The 18,315-nt window shown below is 41.2% G+C and overlaps 1 protein-coding gene across 2 annotated transcripts in view; it reads left to right on the top strand.

Annotated features, from left to right (window-relative positions):
• The first annotated feature begins 237 nt into the window (after positions 1-237).
• Positions 238-18,315, top strand: part of Osbp2 (oxysterol binding protein 2) — a 187,093-nt gene continuing 169,015 nt past the window's right edge. For both annotated transcript variants that reach the window (XM_046439512.2, XM_046439511.2), the window contains exon 1: positions 238-921. In XM_046439512.2, the coding sequence (XP_046295468.1) occupies positions 251-921 (671 nt within the window). In that variant the 5' untranslated portion in view covers positions 238-250. The remainder of the gene's footprint in view (positions 922-18,315) is intronic.

Raw genomic sequence — 18,315 nt, 5'->3', positions numbered from 1 at the left:
ATCCTCCCAGCTCTCGGCCCACAGGTGTTTCCAGGGCGCCATTCAAGGGCCAGACCAAGTCAGGGACAGAGGTCCAAGTCGGGTCGGTTGCTCCCGGGCAGGACCACAGGCACCTGGCACAGCGCGCTGGGGGCGGCGGAGGGACCCGCGCGCTCCCGCCTCGCGCCGCGCGCGTGACGGCACGGCTCCGCCCCCGGCCCCCCGCCCGCCCCGCCCCCACGCCCCGCTGGGCCGCGCTCGGGTGGGCTCTATGGGGAAAGCGGCCGCTTCGAGCCGAGGCGGCGGCTGTGGCGGCCGCTCCCGCGGGCTGTCGTCGTTGTTCACGGTTGTCCCTTGCCTGTCCTGCCACACGGCGGCGCCGGGCATGAGCGCTTCTACGTCCGGCTCCGGGCCGGGGACCAAGCCCCAGCCCCAGCCCCAACCCCAGCCCCAGCCAGAGCCAGAGCCAGTGCCGGCACCGGAACGGGACCGGACGTCAGGACAGATGTGGGAGCCAGTTTCAGAAGCAATGCTGAGATCTGATCCTCGCTCGCAGAGGAAGTCTGAGTCAGGTCTATCGGTCGGGACAAAATCCGAACTGCTAGAGTTGCCGCGGGGGGCAGACCCCGGTCCAGGTGGAGGGGCTGGGCCCTTATTCAAGGGCATGTCAGAGCAGCTCCCCGCGCAGGGTTTAGTATCTGGGAACGTGCCCTTGCTCAAAGAGTCTGGGTTGTGTCCAAGACCTCTGCCTCTTCTGCGACCAGGACAGGCGAAGACACCTCTTGGAGTTCCAGTGTCGGGGATTGGCACGGCCTCTAGTGCCCCAGTGGCCCCACTGCCTCTGGACAGCTACAAGGGCTGGCTCCTCAAGTGGACCAACTACCTGAAGGGCTACCAGCGCCGCTGGTTCGTGCTCGGCAATGGCCTGCTGTCCTACTACAGGTATGAAAGTGTCAAGGTGGGACTTCCAAGGTTTGGAGGGTGGTGATGCTGCAGTGATGGTGATGGGAGGATCTCCAGGGTTGGGGCCCATGGCCACAAGCCTAGGAGGGCTTGGGAGCATGTACTTTAGCAGGAGAATTAATACTACTCTGGCTAACTGTCAAGGGCTGGGGCCCTAACCTCTGGCAAAGGTGATGTGACCTATGGACATGACGTCTGGAAAACCTAGGTTTATGGCCAAGCAGGAAGGTGGGATCATGGGGTGATCTAGGGCCTCAGTCCTTCTCTGGTCTTGGTAGCTGTGGGGCCTGGGATAGCTAGCTAGAATCATCCACCCAAAGTCCTTGTCCTCTTCTGATTCAGGAGCTAAAATCATTATAACAGGAATTGAGGAAGACAGTTACCTTGCTTAGTGCTTGGGACACTCTCATGGGAAATGCTTCTTTTTCCTCCTCAGGCAGTTGGCCAATTTGTTTCCCACTGTTACTGGTGTGTGCTGGTTGCCAGCCCTTGAGCTTTGAATAACAAACCCACAGATGTGTGGTTCACAGTGTGTGCCTTCAGAAATCCATTTTGGTTTGGAGAGCCAGGAAATATTCTCTTTTGTCCTTTCTTATTCCAGAAACCATGTGGAATTGATAATTTCAGTCCAAAGTTGACACAGTAAGAACTGTCTTTCCATTGAAAGTGGTTTAAAAGGGGGAATTCCTGAGGGTTTCTTTCCCTTTCTTACTGGCTGTGCCTTAAATATGTTTCCTAGGGATGATTGGTTTAAACTTTGAGATCTCAGATCATTCTAGACCAGTGGTTCTCAAATTTTAGTGTGCATCAGAATTCCCTGACAGGCTTATTTATTGAAACAAAGTGCTAGGCCTCTCCACTGAGTTTCTCATGCAGTGGGCCTAGGGCACATGGGCTGAGAGTTGACATTTCTAACAAGTTCCCACGAGGCCTATGATGCTGGTCAGGACCATACTTTGAGAAACTCCATTTCATTCTTATAAACAGAGGGTTCCTGCTTTGCTGTTTGCTGAAACTTGGGTTACCTTATTTGCTTCATTCAGCCAATAGTATTCCTTCAGGTCACCTATTGTAGGATTTATGCCATCCTTCCTAGCCTTTTAGAAATGTGGCTTTTAGAGAATGGTTTGAGTCCATGATGCTACTGAGAATTTGTTAGCTTCACTGAAGTTATGTGTTGGTTTCCAATCCGATGTGGAGCATCATTGCATGTGTATAATTCCTGCCAGAAGAGAAAGCGGAGATTTGTTTCTAATGCATTCTCATGTGGTATATTGGTGCCCCTTGGCCCACTCAGCTACACCATAAATATGACCAAGACTATATTATTTTTAGCATTAAGAGACTTAGCAAAAAGAGCTCCTTTTCCAAATGGTGTTTTAATATCAATTTCCATTCTCTATCAGGTCTGTGAACATTTCACCAAGCCATCCAATGATAGGGACCTTTAATGATTTAGTACAGTATTACTTTTTTTCTTGAAGGCAAGGGACTAAACAAATAGGGCATATTAGCTATGGACCACACATTCCACTTTACATTTATATTCATTTATTTCATTTTTGCAACCATTCTGTGAAGTAGTCTCTATTGTTGTCCTGCTATACAAATGAGAAGTTCTGAGGTTTGAGAGGAGGGCATAGCTTATCATTGGGTCACCAGCCCAGGATCTGGTGGAGGGAGATTCTGACCCTGGGTTGGACCTAGCCCTTTTGAGTGAACTCAACTGTCAAAAGCCAGTTCTTGTGGAGATTGGATACCAAGAGATATTATAGTGTTTTCAATATCAGTTTTGATCAAATTGCCCCTGAAAATGAGAAGTTGCTCATGGAAATCTGCAGGTGCCTGTTCCAGATGTGTCCTAATGCCCACTCATCCTTGAGTTCAGCAATTCTGTGTTATCTTTATTCACCAGGTATTACTGAAGCAAAGGCCAAGGTGATGTTTATGAATACAGGGTTCATAAAGCCAGGAATGCCTTGATCTAATGAAAGTAAAACCTGGTCTCCAGTTTTTTTTTTTTAATTTAACTTTGTTTTCATTAGAAGAGCAAAGAGGTCCCTTTCTTTTCTTAAAATAACTACATATAAACAATTGGCATTTGAAGAAAATCTCAAGTGTGCAGATTCTCTGGGTCTAAGAAACATTCTTACTGCTTGCTGATAAGGTTTTAGAGACAAATATTGGTTTGTGGGGGGGAGGGGAGAGTAGGAACAAGTTTCTTGTTTATGAATGTGCACAGCTCAGGTCTATAGTTTCATTTTTGGATATTTCTAGATTACAGAGTGGGTACAATTATTGCTTGACTCATCTGGATGGGATGAATGATTCCTGACATTTACACAGCCCCATGCTCTCATTTAGTTCCATGTGAGGCCAACCAGAAATGGGAAACTGAGGCTGAACAATGAAGCTTTTGTGACTTACCCAAAGGTACTGAGCTAGCTGATGCGTGTCTGAAAGCTACTGTAGATGAGTAAATCTCCATCTGCTGAAAAGACCCTTCTGTAGGAGCTAGAATAGCCACTTCTCTGAACTCAAGAGTGCTGTGATCTCCTCTTCCACATGTCTCCAAGCGCTTCAAATGTTTGATGCTGTTCTCCTGTTCTACTGCTGATCTGAATCCAAGCATGGCTATCCTGCCAGACAAAATCAAGGACCAGTTGTCCTCCAGGCCAGTCACTCATAATCCTGACAGCAGCAGGGTGCCTTATGGAGCGCTCTGTCTTTACCAAACATGTGTTCTCTCAACCCTGCCCACATGCTCAGCTCTCAGTGGTTCTTCAGGTGTGTGTGGCTGGTATAAAGGCAAGATTCAAGTGCTTGTAAGCCAAAGACCGAGTAAAAGAAGTTTTTGTTCACTATCTCTTTTTCTTACAGACTGATATAGGCAGGATTCCCTGCTGCAGCTGTCAGAGAGGGAACAAGAGCCATTTCTCTTGCCAGCTTCTCTTTTGGGAAGCCATTTCCTATACATGTATATATTTTAAAATTTTTAGCTAAGGGAAACCTGGTGTTTGGAGAAAATGTGGGCACTTATTCCCCTTCCCCTCACCAATCAGTTCATCCCATCTTTTGGTCTCCCTGCTCCAGGATAACCACCATCCCAAATCTTGGTCATCTTCTTCTTTCTTTCCTTTTTATTTAGTTTTAGCCCATCTACATTCAGTTTTGAAAAGCCTACATTTTTAATTTGAACCATTTTCTACTTCATAAAAATGTGCGTGTATACTCTTGCTTGTGTATGATTTTCATGAGACTGGTTTATTTTAACTTTTTTGTGGTGCTGGGAATTGAACCCAGGGCTTTGCACATGTTAGGCAAGCTCTCTGACATTGAGCTACACTTCCAGCCAAGCATCTTCTGTTATGGAGTAATTATAGAAATTCATGTACACATGCAAGAGTTTCTTTTGGGTTGTAGAGGCAAATACTGGTTTGTGGGGGGAGGAGAGAGTAGGAACAAGTTTCTTGTTTATTTATGTGCACAGCTCATTGAGTTGGAGAGAACATGAATGTTCACCTTATATAATGTCAAGTTATTTCCAAAAGTATTATACCAATTTTTTTTACTCCCACCAGTAATGAATAAGAGATTCTGTGGATCTATATCCTGTGTAACACTTGATATTTTCAGTATTGATTTTTGCCAATCTAATGACTACCCTGTGGTATCTCATTTCAGTCTTGACCTGCTTTTAAATACCCATTATTTTTACCTTAATAGAAAAACAGTAGGGGTTCAAATAAGAATTTCTCATTTAGGTGTGGCTTCCTTGGGGACTTTTGCTTTGGATTTTGTTTGAGAATTTCATTTGATTGCTTAAGTTCACTCTAAGTGAGACAGCACATAGTGCTAACAGATGGGCTTAGTAACATTCACATTAGCAGGAATAAAAAATATTCCTTGTAAATATTGTCACATATAAAAAGCATTTCTGGGAGGTATGGGTAGTTGTTAGCAGATTTCTACTTCTTTCCAGCAATGTGCTAAGAATGTAAATAAGACAGAAGTTGAGGTTTTTATTCCCTTCTTGGCACTCTTAATTATATATCTATTTAGATACTAACAAGGAGAATATGGCTTTGCATTCAATTGTTTTGGTTGTTAGTTCCCATTTTAAACATTTCATTCATAGTTCTTGTCTCATAAAATTAGAGAAGAATTTATAAACAGAATTTTAGCTTCAGAAAGTTGGTATGGGGAACATGTTACAAACTCAACTTTTATTAATATTAACAACAAAATTGATTAGGTTAGGCAGAATTTTGTCTTGTATAACAGTTGTTCATTTGGCAACATTATAAATGAATTTTTTTATTTCCCAAGAGATGACTTTAGACACAGGCATTTATTTATTGTTCATACTGATCTATGCTTAGTAATGACTAAGCTGATTAGCAAGGAAGACATTAAAGAAATTAATTTAGATCTTTAAGAAAGAAGGTTGTGGTCAAGAGAAAGTAAATTTTGAAGTCCTCTGGCTTAGGAAGGCCACTGTATATTTGGTGAGCTGGGTTTCAGAAAGTTGGTGTGGGGAAGGTGTTCCAAACTCAACTTTTATTAATATTAACAACAAAATTGGGATGGGAGCCAGGAAACAGAAGATGGTGCACCAAGACATCTTTACCTCTAGATAGAATTATATACTCATTCCTCCAGTGAGGTCAACTCTCAAAAGCCAACTTTTGTGGAGATTGGGCACCAAGAAATGTTGTAATGTTTTTATGTTGATTTCAATAACACTTGAAGGATGGAGATGGAAAAGACCATCCATTGCAAAAAAGAATCCCTCAAAATGTGAAGTTGAGCATGCCAGTCTACAGGTTAAGGCAATGAGTTTCCCACAGGAGGTGGTCTTATATTGAATTCAGCTTTAATTTAAAATATCAGTGTTTCATATTAGGAGTCTATTAGGAAACTGAAATGGAACACACTGGTTGATAATGTATAAATATTGGTTTGAAGTATATTTGCTTACCATTTAGCACAGAGTTGTTGCAAATAGGTGATAAATGAACTAGCAGTATATTGTGAAGGAACATCATGCATACCAACATTCTTAGCAAGTTCTGGTGACATGAATTGTAATTTTCCCCACAAAATTGCTCCTCCTCCTAACTTTCCTCTTTCTATGAATAGCTGAAAACCTCTGAGTCATGATTACTGCTTCTTCTCTCTCTCTCATCTCACATCAGATAGATTTTCCAAGCCTGCCTGTCTCTCTCCCCTAATTCCTCCTTTGCATCCTTGCTGCCACATCATGGTACTGCTTTGCCTTCTGCTCAGTTGATGTCCCAGCTCCCATTTACTTAACCTAGACAGCAAATGCATCCCTGCTGTGGTACTAGCTCCCCAACCCAAAGGTCCTGAGGTTGTCTCATTTTCTCTAGAATTCTCTTTTTAACAGTCTCATCTCCTGTGTAAGAAGATTCCTGCATTAAATTCCTCCTGTTTGAAATATCTATAGTGGTCCTTGATTGCTCCAAGGACCAGGTCTTCCTTCTCTTACAGTTTACAGGATGTGTCTGTGGACACCTATAGAGACAACTTTGTGTCAAAAGGATACTATGATCAAATTCAGTATCTTCTTTTAATTCCACATACAGCCTAGCATGGTGCTTTGCCACTGAAACACTCTCTGTAGCTTGCTTAGTCTGTGAATGGGTGAGTGAATGGATGGGAATTGCCTGTGAGTTTATGGAATTTTAGAAAGACAAATGTATTAATGCCAAAATAGTTTTTTTCTTAATTTGTCTTCAGTTTCATAATTGTTTACTGCAATAAGATTGAGAAGATAAATTGGATATTGCAGGATTAAGCCAGTAATGCCAAAAAAGTGACAGGAAATACAGATATGTTGATCGGTTTGAGTGAGTTGCAAATAGGCTACTTGATGACCAATAGCTTATTCCTGTGGTTTCCATTTATATTTCCACAGAGTTACAAGTGTTTGGATGTGTGGTCTGTGTATATCTTCAATGATTTGTCACTTTTTAAGTTGGCAGTGATTACAGGAATGGGGAGCAGAGATTAAGTTTTTAATGTTTCATGATCTTATAGCTCTTTAAATTAGTTTTATGCATCTGATTGTTTGCCTGGAATGTGTTACATGTGCATGACTCTGTGAGAAGCAGGCCACAGATTAAAGATGAAGCCTCCGCCCTAAAATCTTAATTATTGCATAATAGTACTATCTCTGGATACTCTAAGTATTGGGAGTGATTTCCAGTTTCAGTGAAGTAGTGGCAGCCTTGTCATTATCTTATATAGAGGAAGAAGTAGAAGTTCACTAACAGAACCAGGCTCAAACATAAGTCTTCTTACTCAGCTCATGCATAGATTTCCACCCATCTCACGTTCTTACTGAGGTGAACTGGGGTTACCCCAGGTTTGAAGAATGACTAGGATAACTCATATAACTCAGTATGTAGTTGTACCCACAGCTATGCTTTATTATAATAAAGGATACAAACAAAACATAAGTCAATGAAGAAAAGGCAAAGGCATGGGACAAAGTCCAGGGAAAACCCATACCCACAGTGTAAGCTTTCAGGGATATTCTTCCACTGGAGTACACAGACAGACTTACTCCTTCAGCAACAAGTGTGAGAACACAGGTGAAACACTGCCAACCAGGCAGACTTGTTAGGGACCCAGAACCAAAGATGTTTGCTGGGGGCTGATAACATGGACACCCTCTGCCTGGCATGTACCCAAATTCCAGATTCCTAGAAGGAAAGCAGGTATTCAACACAAACGGCATGTGTAACTGGCTTAGGCACAGTGAGCCTCCCTTATTGGTTAGTGATCATCAGGGACCCTCCTGAAATCCAAAGTTCAGAAGCCTGCCAAGGGCTAGTCTTGGAAGCAGGCCCTTCAAAAGAGGAGCAGTCTCAGGCTTGCTATGTGAACTCTTTTCTGAACAGATCTGATCTCCCTCCTTCTTGCAGAGTTCAAGGATGTCAGTCAGGATAAGGGCTAACACTGCACCCTGGTTCAAGGAGAGTGAGTACTTACAGTTGACTTTGAGTGGCAATCTACCGAGTGACTTCTTGTTTCCCATCAGCCCAAGCCACATCCCACTCTTACAGGGTGTCCACACACAGCCTCGTCTGCAGCTCTGTAAGCAGAGTGTCCTCTGTGTGAAGCCTCTGGCCATGTGGTTGGCTTCGGAGACTCATTTCTGATCTAAGGGCCAAGGCACTTTGGAGGCTCAGTTTTTGCATATGACTGGAGTCCACTTACCACATGAACCTCTCTCTTCTCCAGTATTTTTGTGCCTTTGGTAGAATGTCCAATTTTAATTCTTCAGCTGTTACTGAACTTTGTACCTTCCTTAGGTGGGTGTCTGTTGATCCAGGTTTGAGCCTTATGAGCAGTCTGGAATGTTTACAACAGTGAATATACACTGGTCCTGTTTCCTGGACAATTATCCCAGATACTGACATGTGGGAAGGAGGAGATGGTAAGAAACACCCCTGAAAGAAATTGAAATTGGCAGCTTGATGTGTGCTGAATCACATACCAGATGTCACCACGTAGAGATGTGACTTTGAGAGGCTCCTTTCATAATCATACCAACAGAATAAACCATAAATGAGTTTTGGAGTCACACTGGTGCTGTATGTTTTTTTCTTTTATGTGTGATGCTTTCTCGTGTCTGTTTCCACTTTTAAGAGTTCTCTGAGTTCTGATCACTCAGTGATGCTCCCCTCCTTCTGGCACCTTATCACATGCTCAGCCACAGCTCAGTACCTTTAACACCAGTTTAACAATCCTGACTCATACCATTTTATCTGTATTGCTGGGCCACTGCCTGAAACCAAGAAGAGGGCAGATGGCATTGCTGAGCTTGCACAGGAAGTTGCCAGATTGTGTTGTCCTTTGAAGCAGCAGTGGATGCTGCTATAATACAATGGGTGGCTTCTCTGGTTTACTAGATGCAGCCCTAACCCCAGGCTTCCTTTCCAAGCCAGGTGCCCACCTCTTTTTGTCCTGTCTCTCCCCTTCACCTGGCCTTGATTCTTCCCCCACCTGACTTGCCTTATTCCCCCTCCACAAGCCATCTGTCTTTTATTTTACCCTTAAGATTTCACACTGGCCATCCCTCAGCCAGGAGGATGCCTCCTCGTTGCTGCTGAGATCCTAGCCAGGAGGTCTTAATTCCAGGGTCATCACAGCACAGACCCATCTGGCTTCCCTAGCAGTCATCTGGAGGAACCTTTCTTCCTCTGGGTACCATTTTGTGTATTGTGTCATTTGGTCACACACTTCTGATAACTAGGTATTTGTTTCTTCTCACTCCATTAGATCAGTGTTTCCTTCCTCCTCACCAGAGCAGGGGCTATGTTTTCTCAGTGTAGTGTCCTCTGGGATGTTGGACATAGTGCCTTATCTTAGCAGATTTTCAAATTTCGAAGAAGTATTTTTATAGAAAACACACTTTGTGGGAGGGGGATTCAGCTCAGGGATACAGTTGTGTACTTAGACACATGATAGCCTTAGTTCAATCCAGAAAGAAAGGAAGAAGAAAGAAAAAATAAAACATGTTGTTATGTTGATCTTTTTCACACTATAAAGTCTCAACATTGCAGCTTGCAGTAGCCCAGAGGGAGTCCCTGAATTGCCAGAATGGAGTGACCATTCTCTTGGAGTTACACATGATCTGACTTTTTAGCCTTTTTTTTTTTAGGCTTAGCAGAAGCCAAGGATACATAAGGGCATTAAGAGCTGATTCTATTCATTTATGTTTAAAATTACTTGTTATGACAAATTTTAAACATACACATGTGTAGATAATAGTATTTTGAAATCCCATGCACGTATTGCCCAGTTTCAATAGTTTTTCACTTCTAGGTCAATATTATTTCATCTCAATCCCCCTCATATCATTTTGAAGTGAATTTCAAATATATTTCACCTATAAATGTTTCATTATGTATTTCTAAAGGGTAAGGATTTTATAAAATATATTCATAATACCATTTTTCCACTAAAATAAATTAACAATAATTCTCTATATAATCAGTTCACAGTTCAAGTCTCAAATGTCCTAATTGGGTTTAAAAAAAACACATTTCTTTGTATTAGTATTCAAATAAAGTCCACTCATAGAATTTCCCACCATCTGAGTTTTGCTGATTGTACTCTTTTGGTCAGTTAACATGTTCCTCTGTCCCATGTAGTTCCTTAATTTGATAGATGGTTCTGGAGACTTGATCAGGCAGTGGGTGTTCTTCCATCAAAAATTCATAATGTCTGGGGCTGGGGTTGTGGCCTAGCATGTGCGAGGCCCTGGGTTCGATCCTCAGTACCACATAAAAATAATTAAATAAAATAAAGATACTGTGTCCCTCTACAACTAAAAAATATTTTTTAAAAATTCATGATGTCTGGAACTTCTCTTTTTGTGATGTTAGCAGCTGGTGATAATCTATCTTAGATTAGTCTAATACTTTTCTTTATTTTTTATTTCTTATTTTTACAATACTGGGGATTGAATATAGGGATCCAGGGGAACTCTAACAGGCAGCTGCCTCCCCAGCCCTTTTTTATTTTTTTATTTTGAGACAAGTTCTCACTAAGTTGCCCAGGCTGATCTCAAACTTGCAATCCTCCTGCCTAAGTCTCCAGTGTCACTGGAATTACAGGTATGTTATTACACTTGGCTAGATTAGCCTAATTTTGTCACTTCATCTTTATTTTTATTATTTGGTTACTCATAATTCAGTTCACACAGAAAAAGCAGAATGATACTTGATTCTTTTCCATTACTCACAAGTTTTAAAAAATGATTGGTCTTCTCTTCCAATAGTGAAAAATGACATTTCCTCCCACCTGGTAGGATGACATCATTGCTCCTAGAGTACATAGGCAGGGAGAGGAAGAACCCAGGAAGTGCTTGTTGAACTGAAATGTACTCCTGTCTTCCTACCTCCTCTATTTGCCCTTGAAAGAGGACAGATGGACATTTGTTGATTTGTGGACTCCTGAAAAAAGTAAGGATATGTCTCACCCACATCTTGCATGGGCGAGGGAAAGGGTTCCTATAGGAGGGATGGGCTGGCTATGAAATGAAAGCTAAGAAAATAGTACTACAAAATAAACACAAGACACCAGAAATATGTTTTCAGAGTGGGGGCAGCGACGGGCCAAGCTGACCAGAGGGGTGCAGCTTCTGACAAAGAAAGAGCCCGCACATGGTTTATTTATATAGGAACAGATCAAAAGGACTCAATAGAAACATCTTCGCAAGAACAGGACAGGGCAGGTAGCCTGTTTGATTCTTAATGGGTCACACTCATCTCCAGTGTTGTGGGAATCCTGTGGCAGAGCTGAATAGGATGTCACATGTACTGGGCAATCTCAAGCCAGCAGAGTTGCTGCTGGGAGTTCCCAGATACCAGACTTTCCTATCCAACTTCTTCCATGCTGATTTGGTTCACATACATTTCACCAATGGCTTCCCGCAGACGTAGATGGCTAGTTTCATGAGCTTTAGCAATCTTTTTAGCCTTCTGCACATTGTATGAAATGAAAACAAACACATTGGTCAGGAATAGAACACTGCAGGAAATTATGTTTGATATGTTCATGAATCTTTGTGGTTTGGGAGGTGCTTGTTTTTCTCCATCTCACTCACTTCATGACTGGGTAGGAACTGACCACCCCCATTTTATAGATGGGGAAACTAGGGTACATAATGTATGATTGTTTTGTCTAAGGCTCAACTACATGTAACTCTTTCTATCACTTTGTTTAACATACAGCAAGTATCTTGGAGTCACTATTGACATAACCCCAGCTCTCCATTCTCATATTTATTCATCTAGAAACATGTCCCTTGAATATCCTCCATGTGTCATATGTCACAGAGGTGAGTTCCTGAACTTTGGCAGAAACTCAGACTTACTTTTTTTTCAGGAAGATTTTCAAGTGTATAAAATCGATTAAATTAACTCAATTAAAATTAAAAAGTCAGTTAAATTAAATTCCAGAACATACTGGTTAATTTAAGGTTTCCTGTGAGACCTCAGCTTCAAACTGCTAGTTACTGAGTGCTGCCCAATTTTTAGCTGTGTAGGTAAACATGCAGACAGGCCCCAACTGTCCGTGTATGAGGTTGTGAGTATCCCCCAAACAGTGTCCCTGGCATCCGCCCCCATTCCCGGGCAGCAGAGGGCAGGGCAACCATTGAAACTTCTCTCTGGAATGATAGAAGATACCCAGGGTCATAAATCCTTTTGAATGCTTACCATAGCCTAAGAATAAATAAATCTTTCTTATTTTATTCTCACATTTGAGGTAGAGGGATGGTTTAGAAGGTTAAGTAGGTTGTCCTGGATGACACCAACTTGGTAAGTGATCGACAGTTAACCTGAGTAGTAGTGAGAGTACTGCTTTGCTCATATTATCATTTCTGTGCAGCACTGTACTGCAACTGGCAGGCTGGCCAAGGTGAAGCATAGGAAAACAGAAGTTTTCCTTGACATCAATCTACCTTGATTTGCAAAAATCTTTGAGAAGAGGGGAGACAGAGGTACAAACCTAAGTGTCCTATCTTACTCCATGTCTTCATGGGTCAGGCAAAGCCATTCTATCTGGATTTAAGGTCTTTGGTTCTTCAAAGAAAAATTCAATACATGACAGAAAATTTTGGAATGTAATAGTACCCTCTATTTTTTCCCTGTTCTGTTCTTGATTTTAACAATGGCCAAATTAGTGGCACTTAATGGTATCTAAGGTACATATATATGTGTCATCCCATCTGATGACATTCCAGAATAAAGACATATAGTATCCCCTGGGTACAGATGAGAAAGCCAGCCCTTGTTTTAGTGCAGTGGCTGTGCTAGTGTGTGGCTAAGCTGAGATCTGACTCTAGATCTAATGAAATTCCACCACACCACTGGAGCCTCCCCTTTTAGCATTGGAAGCAGTCCTTCTCCCATCAACAAGCGTATCCCTCCCATAACTCCCCTGGTTTAGCAATTGTCCTGTCCCACTTGGAGATCTTTGCATGAGCAGTCTCCCATGTGAAGGCAGCCAGGGAGCATTGGAGGGACCTCTCTCTTGGTTTTTGTTTTTGTTCTTTTGCTCAGAAGAAATCAACCCCTGCCTTGCACCCTCTCAGCAGGGTTCTGTGTGACTGTGTAGCAGAAATGCTGGCTCTGGAGGCCTCACAGGAGGCTAGTTGCTCCTTTGTGAACTCTGAAATGGTTGGCAAGGTTGGTTGTCCATATGCACTAGGTTTTTCAGTTATCTGTTGGCTTAAAACAATGATAATGATTTTATTGTCTTACTCAGTTTCTGTCATTTAGAAATTCAGAAAATATTTGACTGGACTGTTCCAGCTCAAACTCCTCATAGGGCTGTAGGCAGATGGTGTCCAGGGCTCCAATGGAGATAAGGATCTAGAGAGATTAAGAAACTTGTCTGAGATTTCACAAATAATTTGATTTGCCAAATTCAAGCCCAGGTCTGCTAAGTTCAAAGCTATTGCTCTTTGTTATTGTACTGTCCTAACTTTCTTCCCCACCAAAACTTTGATAATCAATATATTTGAATTAGAGGCTCATCTAATTTACATTTTGTCTCTTCTAGGGGTCCATTTTTCTAGCTGCTGGATAGAAAATGAAAGAAACATAGAAATGTCTACCAAGGCTTTTCCTGAATCCTGGCGTTTCTCTCAGTCCCAGATTTTCCATTATCAACTATCATACAAAAAATGTTACTATGAAGCCATATATAGAATTACATCCTTAAAAATCATTGTCTAGCTATTGCAGGGTTACAATATCCTCTGGAATGTAAAGATAATGAAAAATCAAATCTCTCCCACTTTTTTGTCATTGTTCTCCATGTGATTTTTTTCTATTTATTTTATTTATTCTAATTGGTTATATATGATAGCAGAATGTATTTCAATTCATATTACACATTTAGAGCACAATTTTTCATTTCTGTGGTTGTACACAAAGTAGAGTCACATCATTCGTGTCTTCATACATGTCCTTGGGGATAATGATGTCCATTTCATTTCACCATATTTCTTACCCCCATCCCCCCTCCTTCCCCTCCCTCCCTTTGCCTTATCCAGATTTCCTCTATTACTCCCATGCTCCCCTCCCCATTATGGATCAGTATCTGCACATTTGGCCTTTGGTTCTTTGGTATTGGCTTACTTCACTTAGCATGATATTCTCCAGCTCCATCCATTTACCTGCAAATGCCATGATTTTATTCTCTTTTAATGCTGAGTAATATTCCATTGTGTACATATAACACGTTTTATTTATCCATTCATCTATTTAAGGACATCTAGTTTTGTTCCACAGTTTAATATTGTGATTATGCTGCTATAAATACTACAGCATCACTGTAGTATGCTGATTTTAAGTCCTTTGAGTATAAACCAAGGAGTGGGATAACTGGGTCAAATGGTGGTTCCATTCCAAGTTTTCCAAGGAAGCTCCATACTGCTTTCCAGACTGGTAGCACTAATTTTCAGTCCCACCAGTAATGTATGAGTGTGCCTTTTCCTGCACATCCTCGCCATCCTTCTTATTGTTGCTTATAGTCTTAATAGCTGCTCTGCCATTCTGACTGGAGTGAGATGAAATCTTGGAGTAGTTTTGATTTGCATTTCTCTAATTCTAGAGATGTTGAACATTTCATATATTTGTTGATTGATTGTATATCACCTTCTGAGAAGTGTCTGTGTGATTTTTTAAAATATTTTTTTAGCTGTAGATGTATACTATACCTTTATTTGTTTATTTATTTTTATGTGGTGCTGAGGCTAGAACCCAGTCTCTCACATGTGCTAGGCAAGAGCTTTACTATTGAGCTACAACCCCAGCCCTCCATGTGATTTTTTTAAATGATAAAAACATGTAACATAAAACTATCTTAACAATTTTTATTTTATTTTTTTAAGATTAAAGGGTCTTGGTATGTTGCCCAAACTGGCCTTGAACTCCTGGGTTCAAGTGCTTCTTCTTCTTCAGCCTCCTGAGTAGCTGAGACTTAGGTGTGTGCTACTGTGCCCAGCTTTACCTTAACTATTTTTAAATATCCAGTTCTTTGGTGTTAAGTATATTCATGTTGTTGTAAAACAGATTTCAAGAATTTTTCATTTTGTGAATTTTAAACTCGATACTATTAAACACTTCTTTCCTTTTTCCCTCTCTCCCCAGCGATTGTTAATTATCATTCTATTTTCTGTTTCTATGACTTTGATTACTTTAGATAACTCATAAGAATGGAATCATATAGTATTTGTCTTTTTAAAAAATATTTTTTAGTTGTAGTTGGACACAATACCTTTATTTTATCTATTTTTATGTGGTGCTAAGGATCAAACCCAGTGTCTTGCATATGCTAGGCGAGCACTCTTCCCCTGAGCCACAACCCCAGACCTCAGTGTTTGCCTTTTTTAAACTGATTTATTTCATTTAGCAAAATATCTTCAAGGTTCATCCACATTGTAGCATGTGGCAGGATTTTCTTCCTTTTTTTTTTTTTTTGGTACTGAAGATTGAATCCAGAGGTGTTTAACCACTGAATCACATCTCCAGCACTTTTAATTTATTTATTTACTATTTTAAATATTTTTTGGTTGTAAATGGACACAATACTTTTATTTATTTATTTATTTATTTATTTATTTATTTATTTATTTATTTATATGTGGTGCTGAGGATTGAAGCCAGTAACTCACACATGCTAAGCAAGTGCTCTACCACTGAGCTACAACCCCAGTCCCATTTATTTATTTCTATTTTGAGACAGAATCTGGCTAAGATGCTTAGGACCTTGCTAAGTTGCTGAGGCTGGCTTTGAACTTGTGATTCTCCTGCCTGTTTGTTAATTCATTCCTATAGAGCCTCAGTGACATGAACAATTGCCTGTGAAAACATTTATAAGGTAACAGAAAGCAAACCTATCCAAGATAAGCCAGTTGGTTGTTTCTTAGAAAATCTTTCCTCTTTTGAACTGAAGTAGATTTCGCTGGGATGTTTCTGTGTCTCACATCCCATGGCCTTATCCCCTCTACATGGTTAGACTCTTCCTATTCAGAGAGGCTGCCTCTGTGGGTTGTCTATTGCTACATTAACAAATCACCTTCAAATTTAGAGGCTGAAGAGAATGATAAACATGATCTCACAGTTTCTGTGGGTCAGGAATTCACAAATGGGTAGCAAATTGGTGTGAATTTGTCATGAGGGCTGCAGTTATCCAAAGACTTGACAGAGGCTCAGGCTCCACTTCTAAGGAGGATCACTCACATGCCTGGCAAAGTGGTATTGGCAGAAGGTTATAGTTCTTCACTGCAGATTTCTCCAAAGGGCTGCTTGAGCATCCTTACAACATGACGACTAGCTTTCTAAAGGGATAAGGATCCAAGAAAGAGCAAGGTGAAACTGTAACCTGCCTGCCCCCAAAGTCACACTCAATTCCTACATTATCTTCTAGGTTACAAGGTGAACCCTGCTTAAGGACGGGGGAAGGCTGCAATATCTCTCTCTCTCTCTGTGTCTGTCTCTGTCTCTCTCTCTCTTATCTGTAAGCAGCCCTGGTTGCCTGTTTGAAGAAAACCAGGAAGAAGTACTTAGTAAACTGTTTCATAGGTGAAAGCATTGTTTGTGCTGTAAAGATTTTTGTGGTTAATTAGCTAGAGCCTCCTGTCTAACCCCCTCAGTCCTGCTTATTAGTCACAGTTCAGGAAAACAGGGCTAGATTTGCCAGATTTGCCAGAGAGTGAGGAAGACATAGTTAAGACCTCTTTGGGGAATAGCCTGACAGAACATTGGTACCCTATCTGGTAATAAGACTTCCCCCACTCATTCCAAATGGTGGAAGGGTGATACAACGTTATTGGATGTTATGGGGGGCCCAGGACAGTGGCTGCCCCATGGAGGCCTGGGCCTGTCTATCTCATTCATTATTCTAAACCCAGTGCCTGACTTAGCCAGACCCTGACTCAAAATAAAGTTTAAAAGGTCTGAGGATATAACTCAATAGTAGAGCACTTACCTAGCATGTTTGAGGCCCTGGGTTCAATTCCCAGTACTACACACACACAAAAAATGATGTTTGAAGTATAGTCAGTCCTCTGTATCCACAGATTCTTTAATCACATATTCAGCCAACTACAGACTGAAAAAATAAATAAACACAGTGCCTGGCTTGGCCCTCAGCAGGCCATCACTAAATGTCATGTTGACTGAATTAAAGAATGAATATGACAAGCAAGGATGAGGGGTTCAAATGCAGACTCTATTTTGGGAGTCTGCAACTATCCTTAGTGAGGGGGCTTTGGTTTTGCCAGGCTATTGTCATATTTTAACAGTTTAACTGTCCTTTATGTGTCGATTGAAGTTTGGTGGGAGTCATTTTGACATCAGATTATTTCATCTAAATTAATGCCAGTCCTATAATATTGGAAGCCACGAAGAGAGGAAGTAAATTCCTGAATAAATAATATGACCCTCTGTCAGATCTTTAAGCTCATATTTTAATTTAAGGGTTTAAATTTGTAATTAATCTTATGTTAAATTTGGTATTATTTCTACACTGATCACTAATTCTTGACATATCAGGTTTTTTCTTGATTAGTAACTGATTTTCTTGTTTTGGATTTTCTTTGGTCTGTTTTTCTCTCTGCTAGGGTTTTTTAGGGGGGTGGTATGGAGGATTGAACTCAGGGACACTTGACCACTGAACATAACCCCAGCCCTATTTTGTATTTTATTTAGAGACAGGGTCTCACTGAGTTGCTTAGTGCTTCACTTTTGCTGAGGCTGGCTTTGAACTCACCATCCTCCCACTTCAGCCTCCTGAGCTGCTAGGATTACAGGCATGTACCAAGGCACCCGGCTCTCTGCTGGATTTTTAAACAAAGGTCACTTGTGGAACGAAGAATCCTATAGGTTGTGACTGCAGCTACAGAAATTGTGTGATGATTAAAAAAAAAATGGGGGCAAGTATCTTGACTTGTTATGTGTAGGAGAATCTAGATTTACAGGCCTACAACTTTGCTCAGAATAGATCTAGCCCTGTGCCCTAGGGATCCTGCCATCTCCATATTTTTCCTTATTAGACACTTGGCACATAGCCCCATTCCTGGGCCTGGCTCCTGGGACTCACAGGCTCCTTTTTATCACTGAAGTTGTTCAGAACTACACATGGGAAAGATTTAAAGTATAATAATTAGGGATTTTATTTTTTGTTATGAAAATTTTAAGATATACAAAAATGGAGAGGTCCATAGTGAATAGTCCTTGTCTCCATTACCCTGTGTCAGTAGATTTCTCTTTAGGTTCAGTGGATGGGCTCCTTGTCCCCACTTAATTTGAAGCAAATTCC

The sequence above is a fragment of the Marmota monax genome, unplaced genomic scaffold (assembly GCF_021218885.2).
Source record: "Marmota monax isolate L192 unplaced genomic scaffold, Marmota_monax_Labrador192_F-V1.1 WCK01_AAM20220418_F8-fsc00253, whole genome shotgun sequence".
NCBI classification, from domain to species: domain Eukaryota; kingdom Metazoa; phylum Chordata; class Mammalia; order Rodentia; family Sciuridae; genus Marmota; species Marmota monax.
Note: the sequence above shows the minus strand (reverse complement) of the source record. Positions and strands in the feature narration are given on the sequence as shown.